We start from the raw sequence: 19,781 nt of genomic DNA, 5'->3' as shown, positions 1-19,781 counted from the left end.
ATGAAATTGGAGGAACTTAATCCAGTCCTTACACGAAAGGAGAAGCCATTCCCACCAAAATCAAACACAGATGGTCAAATGCCAAATCAGTTTGGCAGCAAACAATGACTATCTGAAAATAAGATATTATTTTCTACTACTTCAGAGGACTCTTGAGATTCATAAAAAGAAATTGGAAGCCTTTTTTTTTAGTTACTATGAACTACCACACAAACTTTCAGGATATAAAGAATTTAATGGAGTAGGGATATTAGAAAGGGAAAAGGAATGAATTGGCTTGTTAAATCTCCTAATAATGAATTTTCAAGTATCTTGAAAGAGGGTTGGATTGCAAGGTAAGAAAAGACTGCTCCCTGCATTATTTAGACATATTTTAAGATTGTAAGAATGCAAATGAACAAGAGCACATTTTCCAGTTCCCAAGATCATAATTAGTAAGTATATTCTGCATTTTTAAGAAAAAATTCTCAGGAATTTAATATACATTTTATTATTTTATGTTTACGTCAGGAAAAACAAGAGTGAAAAAGAAAGCCAAATCTGGCTAAGTAGAGTAACAGTATCTTTTGCTTATTTTTGTGTCACATTTTTCCAGAGCCAGTAAACATTTAGAAAATGAATAAGTAACATTAAAATCTAGAACCTTACTGAGAATTATCTTCATTGTTTATTCTTTTGAGTTCTCGTATATGAAGATTTCTAACTCTTTCCAAACGTTCAAGTTCTGCTTGTATTTCAGCTTCTTCCTGCAGAATATGTTACAGAATTGAACAAGGAAAAACAACATTTTACCCACCTCTTAACTGCAGTGGTGATAAAATAAAGCTACTACTTTCATTTGTTGGACCCATTCTTTATTAAACCCAATTAACAACTTTCAATCCATTTTGAGGACAAATGAATGGCAATATGGACTAGAGGAGAGTTAATGTTCTTCAAAAAAAAAATGGTGGGAGAAAGTAGGACAGACACATCTGCATTGATATTTAGAAGATTCTAAAATAGGAAATACTAAAATGGTTCTGTCAGGAACAAAACCTTGCCTTATCTTGTTTTTGATCAAGTAAATTTCTTCATTGATTGCCAAACTTCTGCAAAATGCTTATGACATAGCGATTAGCAAACTAATGAAGCTGGTTGACATTAAATTAAATGGATATATACATTTTAGAAAAATATATTTATATTTCACACACACACAATCATGCGTCACATATATAAATTCAAATGGAACAAAAATGGAATGAAGTGCCAGAAGATTCTATCCTAGGACCAGCACCCTTTATTATTTTTATTAATTATTTGGAGGAGGTAGTTGAAAAACTTCCAGTCTGATTTACAGATGGCATATTTTTTGCTGGAATAGCTAATTTATTAAGACAGAAATAAAATTCAAAATTGTAGTATCAGTAAAAAAAGCAGATTAGAGTTAAAAATAAAACAAAAATAAAATAAATGTAAACGGCAATTAATGCAAAATTCATGTAGGAAGCAAAAATCAAATGCATGGGCATAGAATAAGGTATAGGTAAAGGTTCCCCTCACACATATGTGCTAGTCATTCCTGTTACAAAACCGAAGAGCCAGCTCTATCCAAAGACGTCTCTGTGGTCATGTGTCCGGCATGACTAAAATGCCGAAGGTGCATGGAACACTGTTGCCTTCCCACCAAAGTGGTCCCTATTTTTCTACTTGCATTTTTACATGCTTTCGAACTGCTAAGTTGGCAGAAGCTGGGACAAGTAACAACTCACTCCATTACGTGGCATTAGGGATTCGAACTGTTAACCTTTCTGATCAACAAGCTCAGCCTCTGTGCTACTGCATCCTGGGCATAGAATAGGGGATGCCTAATAGTAAATTACAAAAAAAAAAAGAATAAAGAAAAATATGACTATAAAAAAACAAAACCAGTTTTAGTTGTATCAAGAGAAGCAAACTGTACTTTCCAATTTCTGGGAAGTGAAATAAGCATTCTACTTCAGTGGTCCCCAACCTTTGCAGCTTGGTGGCCCAGCTGTGGAGTGAGAGAGGGGGGAACTGGGTCGCGTGAGTGACAGGCCAGTGCACATGCAGGCCTTGTGCAAGTGGTGAGTTGGCCCACTTGCATGGCCCAATTCCAAATAGGCCATGGCCCAGCAGTTGGGGACCTCTCTTCCACTTTATTCTGTCTTGATCATTCCTTCCCTGCCTATGAGCTCTGAATATTCTATTCAGTTCTCAGGATGAAACTTGTAAAAGGATTCAGACAAACAGATCTAGAAACTAAACTACTTGATAAGAAAGTGAAGAAACTGAGAATGTTGATAAGGAAAGAGAGGGGATCTGATAGCACTTTTTAAATAACTGATAGGATGTTACATAAAAGGCCAAGATTTTTGGAGAACATGGAGTAATGGATTTATCTAGAGAAAGCTAAATTGCAACAATTGTTAGAAGACATTTTCTAACAATAAAAACAGTTTTACTTTTGAATGAATCAGAGAAGGAGTAGGCTCTTGTTCATGGGTTTGTTCAAGCAGATGTCAGACAGCATCTGTCAGGAATATTTTAATTTAGATAGCTGCATTGAACAAGAAGTTGTATTAAATAGCTTAAATTATTCTTTCCAGTTCTGTGGCTTTTTTCATAGTGCAAGAACATAAATTAAACTGAATTGCAGCTAGTTTGAAACCTAAGTAAATGAAAAGTTTCCCTGACTGACCAATCAAAATTAGTCCTACTCATTGGGCATGACAAGCAAATATATACATTGCTATATGTGTCAATTTCTCCAACATGTTTCTAATTTACAATCTTGGTATGACACAATGGATAATCAATATCTACTTTGGACATAAATTCAGACAATACTAGAGATATACAGTATCGCTCGTTGCTTAAAATTAATCAAGATTTCTTCGAGAAACTAAAAATTAATCACTTTTAAACAATGAAAAAAAGTAATAGATTTCTTTTAACTATTTTGTTCTACGTTTTCTTTGGATGTTGCTGATCTTAAAGAGCTCAGATAATATAAAAATGTAACATTAGTGGGCAACCTTTTATTCTTTCCACAAGAAAGGATACTGTGATGGCCACAACTTTGAGGACAGGTTTTAAGTACCACTCTTTCAGCATCATTGTAACTTTAAACAGTTGCTGAACAAGTGGTTGCTAACTGACTACTAACTGTAGAGCAATGCACATATTTAACGTCAACAATATAGACTACATTTGTATCCAGACAGAAAACATTTATACTCCATAATAGTAAGTAGAGAGAAAAAGGTTTCAATTACTCTGCAATTTAGAATCTTAAGCAGCTGTGGTTTATCTAGGAATGGGAAGAAGGAGATGGATGAACCCAAGCCTGCTATCTCCAACTGTAAATAATCATGCCAGCTCTGTTAAGAAATGTGACTGGGAATTGAAAAGAAAATACAAATGAATACTAAAGGAATCCTTGCTGTTCTGAGTCTTTTATATAAAACCTTGAGAAATTAAAGTAAACCCCTAGGACGAACTGTTTGTGTTTTTTCAATGATATACTATGTTCATATCCATCCTTCATTTATTTAATTTCATGTATTTGGGTACCAATTCTCATATTTGAAAATACTCATACTAAGGACAATTTGTGTTATCATTCTTAGTTCTGAATATTCTAAAATGTTATTTTAACATTAAAGATCAGTAGTCATTCTTAAATTGGGGAAATTATCTCCAAGGGTAACTTTGGCGTATCCTAGGAGTAATGGAGCAATTGGTAATTGCTTGTTTAAGAGTTGAAGATTCAGTGTGGGACTGCTGCTAACCGAGATCTTTGTATAAAACAACAGTCTGTTTGGCACTGAGACCAGAAAAGATGATAACTGGATCAAACAGTTTAGGAACCACTGTCCTAGGTGACTGGACCAGTCCTGTCTGCAGCTCATGGAACACTAGAGCAACCATTAAAATTGATACCTTGTTCTTCTCTACCTGTACCTAAAATTTCAAATATGCTTTGGAAGCCTAGAATATCATAGATAGCACAGTTAGGATATACATTCAAGTTGTAGGATCGGAAACCAAAAGAAAACATGAAAATTGAATCCCATTCAAACATAGTTGTATATAGTTATATATATAGTTGTATATCAGGGACTATGGACACAGGTGTACAATCATCATCATATCAATGTTACAAAAAATACCAAAGGAATCCAGAATGATTGGTTAAATTCTGCAAAACTTTTCATAATTTATTTTAAATACCGAAGACATTTTAACCGTACTTATCCATGCACAGTGATACAAAACAGGAGAGAAAGAGAGGAAAATGAACACAAATCCAAAATTAAGCCATGTTTGTTTTGGTTTGGTTTGTGCATATTCCTGGGTTTTTGTTTTTTGTTAATTCAGACTAATTATGACTAATAAAAGATGGATTAAATGAATGTTGGAAAAAATGTGAATTAGTATAAGCTAAAAAAAGGGAAGTGTAATCTAACATGGATTTCAAAACCAATTCTTTTTTTTGAATTGTGGAACATATATTTTCAAGAAAATGTAGCTTTTAAATTATTTGATGGAATCAAGTATCTATCAAACACTGCAGTTTGGTTTGGTGACTTTTATGTATGTTCACTGTACACAGCCCTATAATAATTGTATTTTGTTGATACATAATAATGACATTTTTACAAGCATTTAAAATGAAATAACTATTACATGCACAATATGGAATTCAGGGAATAACTGATCTTCTAGAAAGGAACAAAGTTTAAAAGGGTGGTTTCTTGTGTGATTATAGCACTTCAAACCAATCAAAACTAAGAGTGGATTAGGCAAAATTGATTACATTACATACCTTTTTGAGATGTCCTAATCTAAGCTTGAAAATTTCTTCTTGTTCATGATATTCTGCTAGCGTTAGCCTACAAAAGTAAATACAAGTAATAAAATTTTAAAAATTAAATGGAAAATAATCACATATAGAGACACATAGCTATTCTAAATACGAAGAAGCCTGTACAAGACTTGAAAATGATAGGTAACAAAGCTTGTGCTTTGATGTGACACAAATGAAGCACCTCCATGCTAAAATAGTTTGACATTTTACAGACTTTTCTGTGGTCTTGCAATTGTTTTAGGAAATCTATCTACTGAAGTTCAAGCAACTTATAAAGCAGGCATATCTTTTTTTTTAGGTTCACCTAGAACAATGAAAAAAGATCAGTCTGTTTTAACAAACCTGAAATAGCTATGTCTTCCCTCCCCTCCCCATATTGAAATGTACCCAGCCCTATTTTGCAGACTTTGCAGAAACCGTTGCCTCCTGAATAAGCAAGAGTTGAATGTAGAATTGAAATATTTCAGAATCCAAATGAATTCCCTTCTCTCTCTCTTTCGTTTCCAGGAGAACCAAATACTGTTCTGCATTGTTGGGGATCTTCAATATTTCTGGTTTAAAGAGCTTCATATATTAGAAAAAGAGAAGCAGTATTGGAGTTCTAATAATGGTGACACTAGAGTTTTAATCTAATCTAGAAGTGATCCTGGAAATCCAATAATACTGAAGATCTAATCATGTGGGATTACCCATTAAGAACTATGCTTTATTTCAACACTAAACCACTGACTATCCTTAAAATAGTAGTTTACAAAGAGATTAAACTTTACAGATCAGGAACAAGATTTTAAGATTCGTCCAGAATAAAATGCTTCTATTAATTTGTTTTAAAAAGTATATTCAGACGTTGTATTTAACTGCATAAACATACTTTATCCACCATTAAAATCTAGTCTGTTATATATTTCCATAAATATGGGTATTTATAGAAAATAATTTTTATTCTAGGTCTGCCAGCAAAATGATCATATAAGAAACAAGTTCTTTTTCAGAATAGTCTCCTTGAGTTTTATGGGAGAGAGCAAGCAACAAAACGTTGATCACACACAAAAATAACCCTAAAAATAACCTAAGTGCTCAATACACATTGAAAATTGGGAGAAAATGTAAGTTCATTCTCTAATGTCCTTTTACATAGCCCCATTCGTGTTAATACGAATGAATTCCCACACAGAGAAGACCAAGTGCTGCTTTATCTATTTATACTGTATGTATTGACATATGCACGTATGGGGTATATGTGTGTCAACAATACCAAAACTATGGGCATGACCAGGTGATCAAACACCTTTCCTTTTCTAGAGCTTGTTAAGGGAGGGAGGGGTCACTTTGATCTCTCACTCATGCTTGCCATTTGGCATTGCAAATCCTGCCACAGATGCCCCTGTATACATCCATTTGTCTTTAAGGAAATGTTCTGAGCTTACAGTTGTGGCAAATTGGGCCTAACAAACGGATCATTTTCTGCTCCATTGACGGCTTTGTTTTTCCTCTGTTTAGGCTCTGAATTGGCAGAAGGTGCTTGAGAATTATTTGTAGCTGGAGGTTTCCGTTTTGCCAGAAGTTTTCTTTGTCTTTCAATGTCTTCTCTTTGTTGGTTTACCCACTCCTGTTGCCTGCAAATCAAAATATCGCCTTTAAACTGCAGAACTTCTTAAGAACAAGTTACATGCTTTATTAACTTCTGCCTTACGTACTTGTTGCTTTTGGTTTATTGCAACCATGCAGACTAAGTACTTATAGACCTGCTATATTGTGGGTTTGAGATCTTTAACAAAAAAAACCCAGCGAGCTATTAATAGACAATGGCCAATCTGAAATCAGTGGTCTATGTTTAGAATAATCTTTATGGAAAGTGGTCAATGCTCTCCTTTTGAATTAGACTCAACTAACGATAGGTGGGTGGAAGGAAGGAAGGAGGAAAGAAGGAATTGCAGTTGATTAAGCTAAGTACTCTGTTTCTTTGATTTTCAAAACAGAATAATAACGCTGGATATAAAACCAGTCACAGCATTAGCTCTTTGAACTAATATAAATCAACCACTCTAGGGAACTAATGATTACTAGCAATTCAAAAACAAAATATTGACTAACTTTACAAGATTCTGAAATGCAAAGCCATCTGTCCATTGTTCAGTAAATGAAGCACCATGTCGAACAGTTGTAAAATGCCCAAGGCGTAATCTGTCTTGCATGCTTTTTTCTCTGCTTGCCAGCTTTTCTTGCGTGCTCTGAAGAAACCAAAATATTCAAGAGGTGTGACTTAACCGTTTCTGAAAAGGCAATTTTATCTACTAATAAAAAATGATCTAGATATGTTCCTCTGTGGCATTTTAAAAGCATTTTGTAATGTTATACAATTATTATTATTATTTTTCCTAAAATATTAACTTTAATGCTTTTATTTATTGTGTAGGACCCTGTAATCTATAATTCAAGCATTATTCAAGATTTTCTTAGATTAGAAACAACAGTTTGCTTCTACCACTTAGTATATCAGCTGAAATTACCAAAGCTAGACAGACTATCCTGTTTCAGTATCACAAGTACCATACTACTGGGTCATAAATGTTTTTACAACTGAAAACTTCAAAATCTGAATTGTTAAAAAATAATTATGGACTTCACCACAATATGGCTGTCACAGGATACCCATTTATTCAGTCAAGGTAACCACAAACTGTTTTATTCAATGATTGGAAACTGTTCCACCTATCAGCTGTCCTGGTATTACAGCATCTGATTGACTATGACAGGAAAGTGGAGAGCTCTCACAAGATGTTAATCACATTTTGATCTAAGGATTCTCTTACTAATTCAGTTTTGGTTGAACTACTTCCATCCTCTATTTATAAAGTCAAAGCAAAGTTTCCTTTCCATCACATTCTAAATACAAATAAAATACAATCCAACTTACTTTTTCAATTAAAAGTTTCTTGCTCATTGAAATGCATTTATTTAATCTTTCTTTATATTTTTCAAGTAACTTTTGTTGTTCATCTATCTGCCGTCGTAGATCACAATTAGCCTAAGAATTAAATGAAAATGTATACATATTATGAATACTGATTATAAACTGCATATCAGTAAAAGAACAGTTGTATCTTTCTCTTGAAAATATTGGCATTTATTTACAAAATAATTTGCAGCATAACTGAGGCTAAAGAATTCATTTTAAGCATATGGAAATGTGGGAGGACATTATATTTGGAACATAACAAGCAAATTTTATGCCATTTGTTTTTATATTTTGAGTCAAATACAACTATATAAGTTACCATTTTAAAACAGCATATAGTTTATCCTACTCCATTAGTTTAGCACGGGTAACTCAATTTTTCTATTAATCTTATTATCACATTTACCCTGAGCAAATCATCTATACGGCCTTCTTTTTTTTCCAAGTCTTGATTTTTATTACTTTCAAGTGCAGTTAATTTCAACATTGTGAGATCAGTCTGTATATGAAAAAAATGGGGGGGGGGAGAGAGAAGAGAGGAGAAAATGTAAAAACCCAGCGAATTAAATGCATATCATAACAGACTGTTCTAAGTAATTATTGGTCTCTTTCACCCAAGCAAAATAACAATTTCTCTTAGGAAGACAGAGGAAAAAAAGGAGCACTATATAAATTTGTGTTGCTTTATTCAGAGAGCACTGACTGATGCTTAGGTTATCCCTATGCATTAAAAACTACAAGCCTCTAACATTTGCAACAGAAAGTCCAAACCCAAGGAAAAGAAACCCCCATCCTATTAGTGCAAATGTATCTTAACGGCTTTTGTTACTCGCTTTTCTTACTCGAATAACCAAGAAGCAAGTTAATGTGCCATAACTGATTTGTGTCAACAAAAAAGTAAGTTCAAGATCCAGTCAAAAATTTAACTTTAACAGAAATTTCAGAGATTAAAAAAAATGCAGATGTACTAATGAAGAGGACTCAAGATAAAATGTCCATTGACATAGTTTTTTAGGTCTAATCTTTACCAAAAATGAAACTGCCTTATAACCAATGCTGTGTATGCTGTGCAGACTCTGAAGGAAGGAAGGAGTGTCAACATGATACCATGCCACTCAATCCCAATCAGCTGAGCCCACCCAGGATTATCATGATTTGATGGCATCAAAAGCTGCCAAGAGGTCAAGTAAAGTAAGGATGGATGCACTATCCTCATCCTGCCCATACCAGAGGTCATCCAAAAGCATGTCCAATGCCATTCTCATCCTATACCAAGGTCTGAATCCTGACTGAAATGATTCAGATACTGTTTCCATCAAGGTCCTCTGAAGCTGTACAACCACCTTCTATACCACCTTCCCCCACAAAAGGGAGATGAGATACTGGACAAAACTGTCTAGTATGGTGGAATCTACCTATGGCTTCTAGAGGAGGGGGTGAACCGAGGACTTTTGAAGAGGTAAAATAACAATCCCCTTCCTTAAAGAAAAAGTAATCACTCCCAGAATCCATTCAAATAATATCCCCTAGGCTGCTTTAACAAGCCAGGAAGGATATAGATCTAAGAGTGGGTGGCTGAGCTCACAATCCTGAGGATCCTGTCCACTTCCTCGGTCCGACAGGTTGAAACCCTTCCCAGATAACTGGGCAAGATTCCACCCCAGGAATCTCCTCTGGACCTGTAATAAGGCCAGCATCCAATTGGGAACAAATCCAAGAGTCTTTATCAGACAGATGCTGTGGAAGTTCCTCCACGCAGTGAAATGATATCCCTTGTAAGAGGTTCTTCTTTTTACCCAAGAGTGTTTGTGTCAGGGTTGTGGGGCAGCAATCTATAGATGCTATAAGGGCAGAGAAATTCTGACACTTCACTACCTTTACCACCAGGTAGTCCTTACCAGTGGCTCTAATTCATCTTTGATGAGTTTATTCCTTGTTTTTGTTATTGTGAATAAAGAATCCCGATAGCAATGACCAGCATTTTTTCCCTCCCTTTCTTCCGTTTCATTCACCACTTGATATTTCCAGTTTAATTATGAATCGTGGAAAAATCCCAAAGCAAATGTTTTGAGGTATTTTCAATATTTTTAAAATAAATATCTCCTAGCAGATCACTTGATATTACAGTGGAGAGGGTTGAAAACACACAGACATTAAGAATGCTTTGTTTCTAGGTATTGCCAGCATTTCACTGCAACACATGTTTCACTTTAGTTATGGATACCTACAGATTCATTGCAAAGGCACTTTCAGAAATATGGAGATAGAAATGGAGAGAAAAAGATTAATGAACTAATTAATGCCTTCCTTCCTTCATTTACTTAGCACTAGATAGATAATGAGAATTCAAGATACACACCTGAGTAATTTTAAACGATAACTGTTTGGGTTGTGTAACAGGGTGGTCCCCAAAAGACAATGCCGTAGGAGAGGGGCTGTTTTGCCGAACCTAGATATACAAACAGTATCTTATATCAGAACACTGGAATAAATCTTTATAAATTTTCTGCATTAGGGTTTTCAGTGAGTCAATTGGTGACAATTACACAACAGGCAAGAACGTTATTTTTCATTCTTTAAATCTAAAGGTATCCATGATGCACAAGAACCATGAGATATTAAAGCAAAGTATTTTTTTAAAGTCAATAAAAACAAAGCATCCTAAAAATACCATAGAGGATCAAGAAATTTACTTGATTTTTCTTGCAGTGAATATAACCACTCCTGAAGAAAGAAAGACTTTACAGATCACTATATAAATACAACAACCATGCCATGAAAATTTCAAACACTGTTGGACAGATTTTCCCATGGTATTATGTGTTTTGTACAATAGCTGGTTGACTTACACTTCGCCTACTATAAAGGGACACAATGAAAAAAATACTGAGAGCTTTTGCTAGCTTCAAATTCTTCCAGTAGCAAGTATCCTTCATTACAGCAAGTAAAAATTGTGTTACGTTTCGGTAAGTTATGTGGCAACTTCAAGTTACTAAAACGGATGTGGAATGAAAGACATTAGTCACACAATAATCAGGAAACATTATTATTGCTATTGATGAACTACCAGTCAGTTGATTTATCTATTTTTAGCTGTCTGAAGCTTTATGTAACCCCAACCAAAGGCACAGATAAGGACATCCAGAGAATTCACCAAAGAATAAGTGCTTGTCACTTTGCTAGATTGTTGGCTAGAAAGGATGCACTATCCATGGATACAGATATAGATGGTAATAATTTGTATGGTTTTGAAATCTCTGCTCTTCATTAAAATAGCTTGTCTAAATTCAGGCTTCTTTGCGAGTCTGAGAGAAAGCTAATGGTGCTCTAAGGAAATGGTAAAATATATAGTAAAAGATAGTTTTATGATAATGAAAGAGGAAATCCTTTATCAGTGCTAAATAAAATAACCAGGAGAAGGGGAAAAATGGGATGAGGATTCTTCTCAGTGAATTTTTTTCCCCTGGCAACTACAATTATTATTATTTTAAAAAATGGATACTTTCTCTTATATAAGTGATATAATTGCAAAGACCTCCCTATCCACCTCCCTTGGATATTGCAGCTTCTCTTCCTGAATTTTCAGTTTCTTATTTTCAAATAGTTTATCAATGTTTTCCCCCAGTTGATGAAGCAAAAGCAACCACAAAACTCCTCAGTAAAAAAATGCTTTCATCTTCTAAGATTATGCGACTATGAAATAGCAGTAGTGCTCAATGGACCGAATTTGAACATTCAGGACTTAATTTATTTAGGCTATGGAACAACATCAACATATTAGTTTATTTTTAGGCTTCTTTACATTTCCTTGCAATGGCCCTTCACATTATGATTTTTGGCGTTTCTTATAAGCATCGGCTTACAGGTAACCTCTTGCTAACTTCAGACCAAACATCATAAACAAAGGAAATTAATTCTATTTCTATACAGGTTTATTGCCAAGTAATGGGTCAGTAAAGACATAAAACAACAGGATAAACAATTTTGCTCAAACAATATCATATAAAAACACTCTCTGTAATACTCTATATCAGATGCTAACCGCAATGATATCTATAGATTACACTTACAGAAGAAGGGGCGGAATGTGAATTTTGAGGAGAACGAATTGCAGGAGGCATTCCTCTTACTGGACTAGACCCATTTCCACCTTGATACTAAGAAAAAAAAAAGATATTTACTTAATCATCAGTTGATGGCAAATAATCAAACTCTTGTCTCCCCATTATAATAAATGATTTAAGGCACAATTGTTGCTTTCCATGTATTGTTAGCTTTATTCTTAATATGATTATTAGATTATTATTAATTGATCTTAAATTCAGCAAAAAGTAACGTGAAGAATGACATGATCTGCAAGCTTTGCACAACGGTTTTATTTTTTTTAAAACTTCACTTCTGCTAAATTCTGTGCTATTAAATTGCAGGCATGTCTAATGCATAATGAAAGTATTAAAATAAATTGTTTTGAAGAAAAAAGTATCTTCTCAAGAGATGTAAATAACCTGCCTTATAAGATTTTTGCACTTTTTCTTTGATTTAAGTCTGATTCCAGAGTGACACTGGGCATTTCACAATATAACAGACAATATTCCAGAGTGACACTGGGCATTTCACAATATAACAGACACAATACAATATAGAAAACCAGGAGCAAGATAAAAAAAAAGAAGTAATTATATATTGACATATAAAATACATATTGAAACACTTCTCACAAGGGACCTCAGAGATCCTAGCTCAGGGCTTTGGGTTCAAATCTTTAAGGTCCCCTGGAATGCAATTAGTTCCAGTTCTTGCATTATTTAATATTTATTTGTTTATTTAAATCTGTACGGCTCCCCACACACTCTGTGACTCTGGGTGGCTTACAAAAATAAAAACCCAATCTACAAACAATAAAAAATAATAACTCCTCCCCCCATCCCTCCAGGGACAAAATCAGTCAGACAAGCCACTTGATGGGCTCCATCTCACTCCACCCCCAGGCCCGTTGACAAAACCAGGTCTTCAGGGCCTTGGAAAAGAGTGTTGAAGTGGAGGCCAATCTAATCTCTGCAGGAATGTTCCAAAGAGAGGGAGCCACTACAAAGAAGGTCCCACCAGATGTACCTCCTTAGGAGAGGGGACCTAAAACATTCATTGCCTCACTGCTCCAGTGAGTCAGGTACTATTATTAAATAGTACAAGAGAAAACCACCATAACTCCATAAATAAACTGAAACAATTGCCTCAAGTTTATAAACATAGAACTAAAATTGAGGAAATTGCCATATGTCAATGGCTTTGTAATCCGTCTGCATTCCTGTATTGGTAGGTTTTTTGTAAATACTCCTGTTAAAAAATTGTACTTTAGATCACATGTATAATTTAAAACTCAGAGTGTCTTCTTGTCAAACTTTCCATGGGCTCAACTTTATCACTGCTAGCATATGTGAGCCATTAAATGAACTAACTCTCTTTTAGTTTTATGCCTTCAATTCATGTATGTTGAAAGGGCATCAATAGCACAAAATCAAAACTGTATAGTTAAAAAACTGAATACAAATTTGCCTTTCTGAAGCTTGCTGTAGCTCAAGAAAGCCTTATTAAAATTAATATGAGATGTCCCATTTAACTTTTCTTTGACACTAGTGGGTAAATCAAGACCTATAATGTTTGATATCAAGTACTATCTGGATATGAAACAAGCACAATTAAACAAAACTGAACTTTAATTACTAATAATATCATTCTACAGAAAGATTAGCATCCATCAGTAGGAATATATTCCCTGTGCATCCCCCCAATCTCTAGTAAAGTGTTAGAAAACCTTACAGAGCTCATTTCAAGGCACATAAAAAGGTGTGGGGGAGAAAGATTAAAAGAAAACCACATAGTGCAAAGGGAAGTCTGGTTATATACTATTGGATTCAGTCCAACACTACTATCTATCAATGACTAAATGGAAAAATAAGCTATACATTTTTAATACACACTCCTCTTTTAATGTGGGCACAGAAAGTTAACAGGAATATTTAGCTATGCTAATACTTCTGCCAACCATTTGTATATTAGTCTTGGTAAAAGCTGGGGATTTTTTAATTTCATGCAGTTGTATTAATTTAGACAGCTTCTCCACCAAACATCCACAAGTTGGATGCCTAATACAATTTCAGATTTTTTTTCCTCAGCTCTAATTATTCAAAGTCTTTGGTAAGAGAGATGGTTAAATGAAAAGTGAGTTCTATCTGTCTAGACATAATTAAATCAAAGAGCAGACTTTTTTTTTTATCACCAGGAGCCATAACTTTTCAGGTAAGAAAAAAATAAAAAATAAAACGATACCCAAAATTGCTATAAGAACGAGTTTTAAACAGGATAAAGAAATATAAGAAAATAACAACTTTTGGGAGAGAAAACTGAGAACATGTACTGAAAGGGAGGGTATCAACAATCCCCAGGAACAATATACAAGCTCTTAAACTGTTATTCTAGCATAACATCTAGAATAACATTGAAGTAAAAAAAAAACCTCATTATGTTGGGTCATTAAGATTAATAGGATCCTTGATTAATGTTCGCACACTCGAATTACTGAACGAGAAAAGCAAAACTAAAAGTACAAAAGTTTCTAGTTTGCCTTTCATATGTTTCTTGCTCTCTACGGGACCCAAGACATGTATCAGCAAACAAACTGATCTGATATACCATATACAGTATTTGCCAGAAAATTCTACTACTGGTTTATTATTATACGGATTTAAAAGCAGATGACTACTGTAGAAACAATAATGATATGAAATCTGAAATGCTTTATCTGTTCCAAGGGACAAAGGGAACTTTGAAATATATCTTTCTCATGCCAGTTCTATCATCTTTTGTACTACCCCATTTTCCAAATATTTTTATACAGAAAAGATTTTCTATAATTAATATATGTGATGAAAAGAAGACAAATAAGCAAGTTATCTTTTTCAAGCTTCCATAGGTGAAGCTTGAAATTAAAAATAGAGTAGAAGTAGAATTGATAGTCCTTTTCATACAATCAGCATGAAACACCAAACTGATATTTGATATTCAGACCAACACAAACTACAAGGCAGGTTCAAAATCGGCTATAATTTCTAAAATACCTCTCAACTATGCAGTTTAAGAATACAATCTGAGGTTCAGAATACCCAATGCACTCTCATTTGTTTTAGCATTATGTTGTAAGAAAACCTCGGTTTTTAGCTTGTCTGTTTAAAAGCCAAAACATAATTTCACAATTTTGGATTGTGAATAAAGATAAGCTAATTGAAAGAACCCAAAATAATAATTTGCACTAAGGGCTCCACACTGCTATTATAAACAATAATGGAGTGCAATCAATTACATGCTTAATTATGGAAAAGTCATTAAAATGTACCAAGCAGATAAACTGGAAAAGAATTGGGATGGAGGATATATACAATGTTATTTAAATTCAAAGACTGTGAGGTAGCTTCAATAAACGAAAAAAGATAAACAACCTAAAACAATAAATAGCCCTTAATTGGCAATTAGCAACTTAAAATTATTGTCTTATGATGGGAAATCTAACCATTCTGACTCCAATATTTAAGGGTGGGCTTAAAAGGTGTTCTAATGGCCAAAAGAGTTGGGATCAATTGTACAGTTTTTTTCCTATTATTATTTTTTATTATGCAATTTCCATTATTATATATAAAATTTCCATATCCACATTGGCAGTGTACTGTCTGGGTACAATTTCTTTTAAACACAAATAACAAACATTATACACACATTAATTATAACCACTGTTCACTCAATCTATTCATCATAATCTCCACTTATCCTTATTAAACAGTTTCCCTTATTCAATTAAACACTGTTTGGTTTTAGTATATAATATTAGACCTTATAAACATCACATTTATCACCATTATTCTCCAAATCTAACAATCATATTTCTTTATCCTATTCAACTGTATGTTGATGGAGGAGACTGTTCTAAAGGAGGGGTCCAAAACCCCCGGTCTGTAGCCTGGTGTTAGACCATGGCCCATTTGGAACTAGGCCACAGAAATGGTGGGCGAGCGCATGGAAAGCTGCATTTGTGAAAGCGGTACACAGGCACAAAACCAACTCCTCTCCTGTCCCCATCACTGGTCCACTGTAGCGATTCACTTAACAGCAGTGGCAAAAAAGATAATGAAGTGGGGCAAAACAACAACTGTATTGCTTAGCAATGGAAATGTTGGGCTCAATTGTGATTTTAAGTCAAGGACTATCTACTGTGTTTACTATTCTCTGATATGACATAATATAAGTAATAAAGAATTTAGAGTCAGTAGGCAATGGTTTGGATTGATAGTACTTAAAATAATAAGCATAATTTTGTACTATAGGCACTTACTATACATGAATATTTATGTATGCTATGAAACCATATTATGAGCTGCATTTTTAAGCTACTTTTAAAAAATAGATACCAGGCAATTTCCTATCAAATGAAGTACACTTTAATGTATGAATACTTTTTAATCAGAATCAAAATAAAAGATTATATCAACAAAATAATTTATATTAAAGTTGAACTTACCTCAAAATAGTCACTAATTTTGTGCCCACGTCCTGCAATGTTTTTCCCTGAAACAAAGTCAAGATTAAGAAAAAATAGTGGAAAAACCATAAACAATATAGCTATTTCCTGAAAGGTTCCTTACAGCATATTCTTTTAATTTGGCAAGTAATTTAAATACAATTTGCCTAAACATATCTATTTGAGAAAGGGAAGTATGAGAAACAATCTAGTTTTCCCAGATTTATTTTTACTACTGATTTAAGTATAATAAAGTCTAGCTCAAGTTTGTAAGATAGCACCTATTAATTTTCTGAATAAAACAAAACTGCAATTCATGGCTAACAGATTTATAATGGAATGAATTTCTATATGGAGTAGCTTACTGTTTTTATATGTTCTTGTTATAATAATTGTATTTAGCTTGTATTCATATTATTTTTTCAAGCTGATTCTATGATTTTTCTATGATTCTAAATATATTTAGCAGAATCAATTTAGGAAGCGAAGAAAATATCTTTTACCAACATTTCACTATCTGAGGAAATTAGCATGAAAAAATGGATTAGTTATTTATTGTTATGGCTCTTACAAGACTAAAAAAGCATTGTAGTTTTAAAATATTATTTACCAATTATAAAATTAAAACTGTCTAATCAAAGTCCTTAATTTGAAAACATTTTCTTCTGATACTTCCAAAGGAAGTATCCAAAGGAGTTCATTAAAAGGGCTGAAAGTCTATAAAGTAAGAACAATCTTTACTAAATGCCATCATGATAAGCTTTTTTCTTAAGTTAACATTTTATCTGGTCTCACAAAATATTTAAAACATTTGAAGGAAAAATATGAGCACAATGTTAATAATTTACCTGGCAACCATAAAAGTAAAGAGACATTCAAACAATTATCTTATTCAAAATGCTGTTAGGATCAATAACTTGGTAACAACTTTTATAGATATAATTTCCATTATAATATTAATTACGGAGCTGGGGGGAGGTTGTTTGTTTTTGGCGCAACTATGAAATGTGGATAATAATTAAAGGAACCATGAAACAGAAAGAGACTCACCACAATGTCTACTACTTTAAAAAGCTGAACCTTTACTGAATATGGCATTTTGATTAGCTGACAATTTCCATTCATACTATCAAATTGATTCCATAGTAATATTTTTTACCTTGACTACTTTCACTCTGGTTTTCTGCTTTCCTTTTTCTACCCCGTGAAGACTCCAATTGTTTTTTCTCAGGAGTCTGGCAAAAAAAAATTAAAACATATTTTTCAATTAATCTATATACTGTATATCTATACCAAAAAGAAGCAAAAAAAGCATAATTTACTTCTACAACTCACATATTACTTTTGTAACACAATAATTATATAATTACCAAGATTACATCATTGTATTAGAACACAGAATTTATCTCAGATAATTTAAACAAAAAATAAAACGCTTATATAGAAATACCGAAAATACCCTTAAATATTGGCCTCTACTCTATTATAAACAAAAAAATCTATTAAGGGCCTTTCTACAGAGTTCATTTAAAGTCCTTTCTGTTTGTTAATGAAATTATACATTAATTTTGACCAAGGAAAGAAAAAGGAGAAACCTACCATATGACAAGGTATGCAGCACCAGAATAGAGGTATCAACTGCATTAGTGAGTCTTACCAGCATACAGAATACTGCATTTTGTACCAACTACACTTTCTGGATAGTCTTCAAGGACACCCCAAGTCAACTTCACCACAGATATCAAATCACAAGTTAATGAAGGCATGAATAACAACTGTCCCTGAGAACCCCAGCTCTAAAAGTGGGCAGTAGTCATAAATAAACCAAGTGTTCCATAGCCACAGCTTCTACCTGGTGCTCCAATGGGAGCCAGGAATCTATGAGAACCTTCAAGTTATGCATCTGTCCCTTTGAGAAGCAAGATACAACTCTTTTAGAGCCAGATACAAACAAACTTACTAGATGAACAGCCATTTCAACTTTTTGGAAGTTAGTTACAGCTTCACATTTACAGTTTCTAGATAATAAATAAGAGAGCTACTATATCTCCTGCTTGGCCTAAGATAGAGATATAATACAAGGTACCATCAGCGGACTATTATCTCACCCTGAACTGATGAACAGCCTATCTCAGCATTTCAACCTAGCTTTTAAAAAATGCGGAGAACAAAAAAAGAAAGAAACACTATAGCAGCTCATATAGGAGCAGCCAAGGTCTTGTTCATTCATCCATCATTATCACTGTCTGAACTGTCCACTCAGGTAAGAGTGTAATCACTATAAAATTATGCCAATCTCAGCCCTTGCAGCTGATCCAGAAGAATACTATGATTGATGGGACTGAATGCCAATGAGAAATCTAATACCAAAATAGCCGTACTTCTTTTATTTAGGTCTTGACAGAGAACATCATCAAAAGGGAGCAATGTGTCTTCCATCCCACATTCAGGTCTGATATCTGAAAGCAGCAGATCAGGGTAATCCTTCTCATCCAACACTCCTGTATCTGCATTCCAATCATCTTTTGCAAAATCTTCCCTAAAAGGCATTCAAAAAACATTGCATATATTGCCCAGACCAGTCCGCTATTTAGATGGTCTCTTCCTGAAGGAGTACACCACCGCATATTTCAGTGCTATAATAGTCATTAATCATGTTCCAAATCCAAGCATTCCCTCAACTTTGATTGCTTAACAGAACCAGGTGGCAGGTTTCCAGCCCATCTGTGACTAAATTCATAGTTCATCATGGAATCACCTGGATCGGCAGTAAAGGAGAAGACACAACTGGGAGTGGTGTGTGAAGATGTGTCAGATTTTTATTTAAAAGGTTTATAAGGCTGTCTGTTTTATTCAATATAGTGGCTAACGACAGCAACACAGAAATATAAAGCAAGAATCCCACAGAATTAAAACCATCAAGGCAACACAACTCTCTCAAGCTTGTAGGCAATTGTAGAGAATTAAGTAAGATGATCTTGACAGACCTAAACAAGAACAAGTACTGTAAGAAAATAACATTCAGAAGCAACTCAGGCAGGCACCTCCCTAATTCACTGGAGTAGAAGAATTACCATAATCAGACTTGCACGATTCTATTATAACAGCCAATCACAGTAAAAGTAGCTCGTCTTCTGGTACTGTCTTCCTGGTCTGGTATACCTGATGGCAGTCTGCCATAAAATATGGGAGGGGAGAGGAAGGAAGTAGGGAAGGGTAATGGTAGAAACCAGAAGTGTGAAATCCAAACCAACAGTTGAATGATCCAAGGACACAGGCATGGGAACGGAATGCTAACCAGAGGCACCAAACTTTTAAAACGCTATCCAAAACCACCAGAACATCATTGGACATTACTGCAGTGACCCTGGAGGGTGTGT

General features: G+C 34.2%; 1 protein-coding gene across 2 annotated transcripts in view; it reads right to left on the bottom strand.

Annotated features, from left to right (window-relative positions):
- Positions 1-19,781, bottom strand: part of TLK1 (tousled like kinase 1) — a 91,091-nt gene that overhangs the window by 14,397 nt on the left and 56,913 nt on the right. For both annotated transcript variants that reach the window (XM_026697067.2, XM_087919951.1), the window contains exons 4-13: positions 17,561-17,636; positions 16,402-16,448; positions 11,906-11,992; positions 10,195-10,284; positions 8,242-8,334; positions 7,794-7,904; positions 6,971-7,107; positions 6,304-6,492; positions 4,835-4,901; positions 649-746 (exon numbers count right to left, since the gene is read on the bottom strand). In XM_026697067.2, coding sequence (XP_026552852.1) covers positions 649-746; positions 4,835-4,901; positions 6,304-6,492; positions 6,971-7,107; positions 7,794-7,904; positions 8,242-8,334; positions 10,195-10,284; positions 11,906-11,992; positions 16,402-16,448; positions 17,561-17,636 — 995 coding nt within the window. The remainder of the gene's footprint in view (positions 1-648; positions 747-4,834; positions 4,902-6,303; positions 6,493-6,970; positions 7,108-7,793; positions 7,905-8,241; positions 8,335-10,194; positions 10,285-11,905; positions 11,993-16,401; positions 16,449-17,560; positions 17,637-19,781) is intronic.

This window comes from Pseudonaja textilis, chromosome 1, assembly GCF_049901715.1.
Source record: "Pseudonaja textilis isolate UNSWEBS1 chromosome 1, rPseTex1.2, whole genome shotgun sequence".
NCBI lineage: Eukaryota > Metazoa > Chordata > Lepidosauria > Squamata > Elapidae > Pseudonaja > Pseudonaja textilis.
Note: the sequence above shows the minus strand (reverse complement) of the source record. Positions and strands in the feature narration are given on the sequence as shown.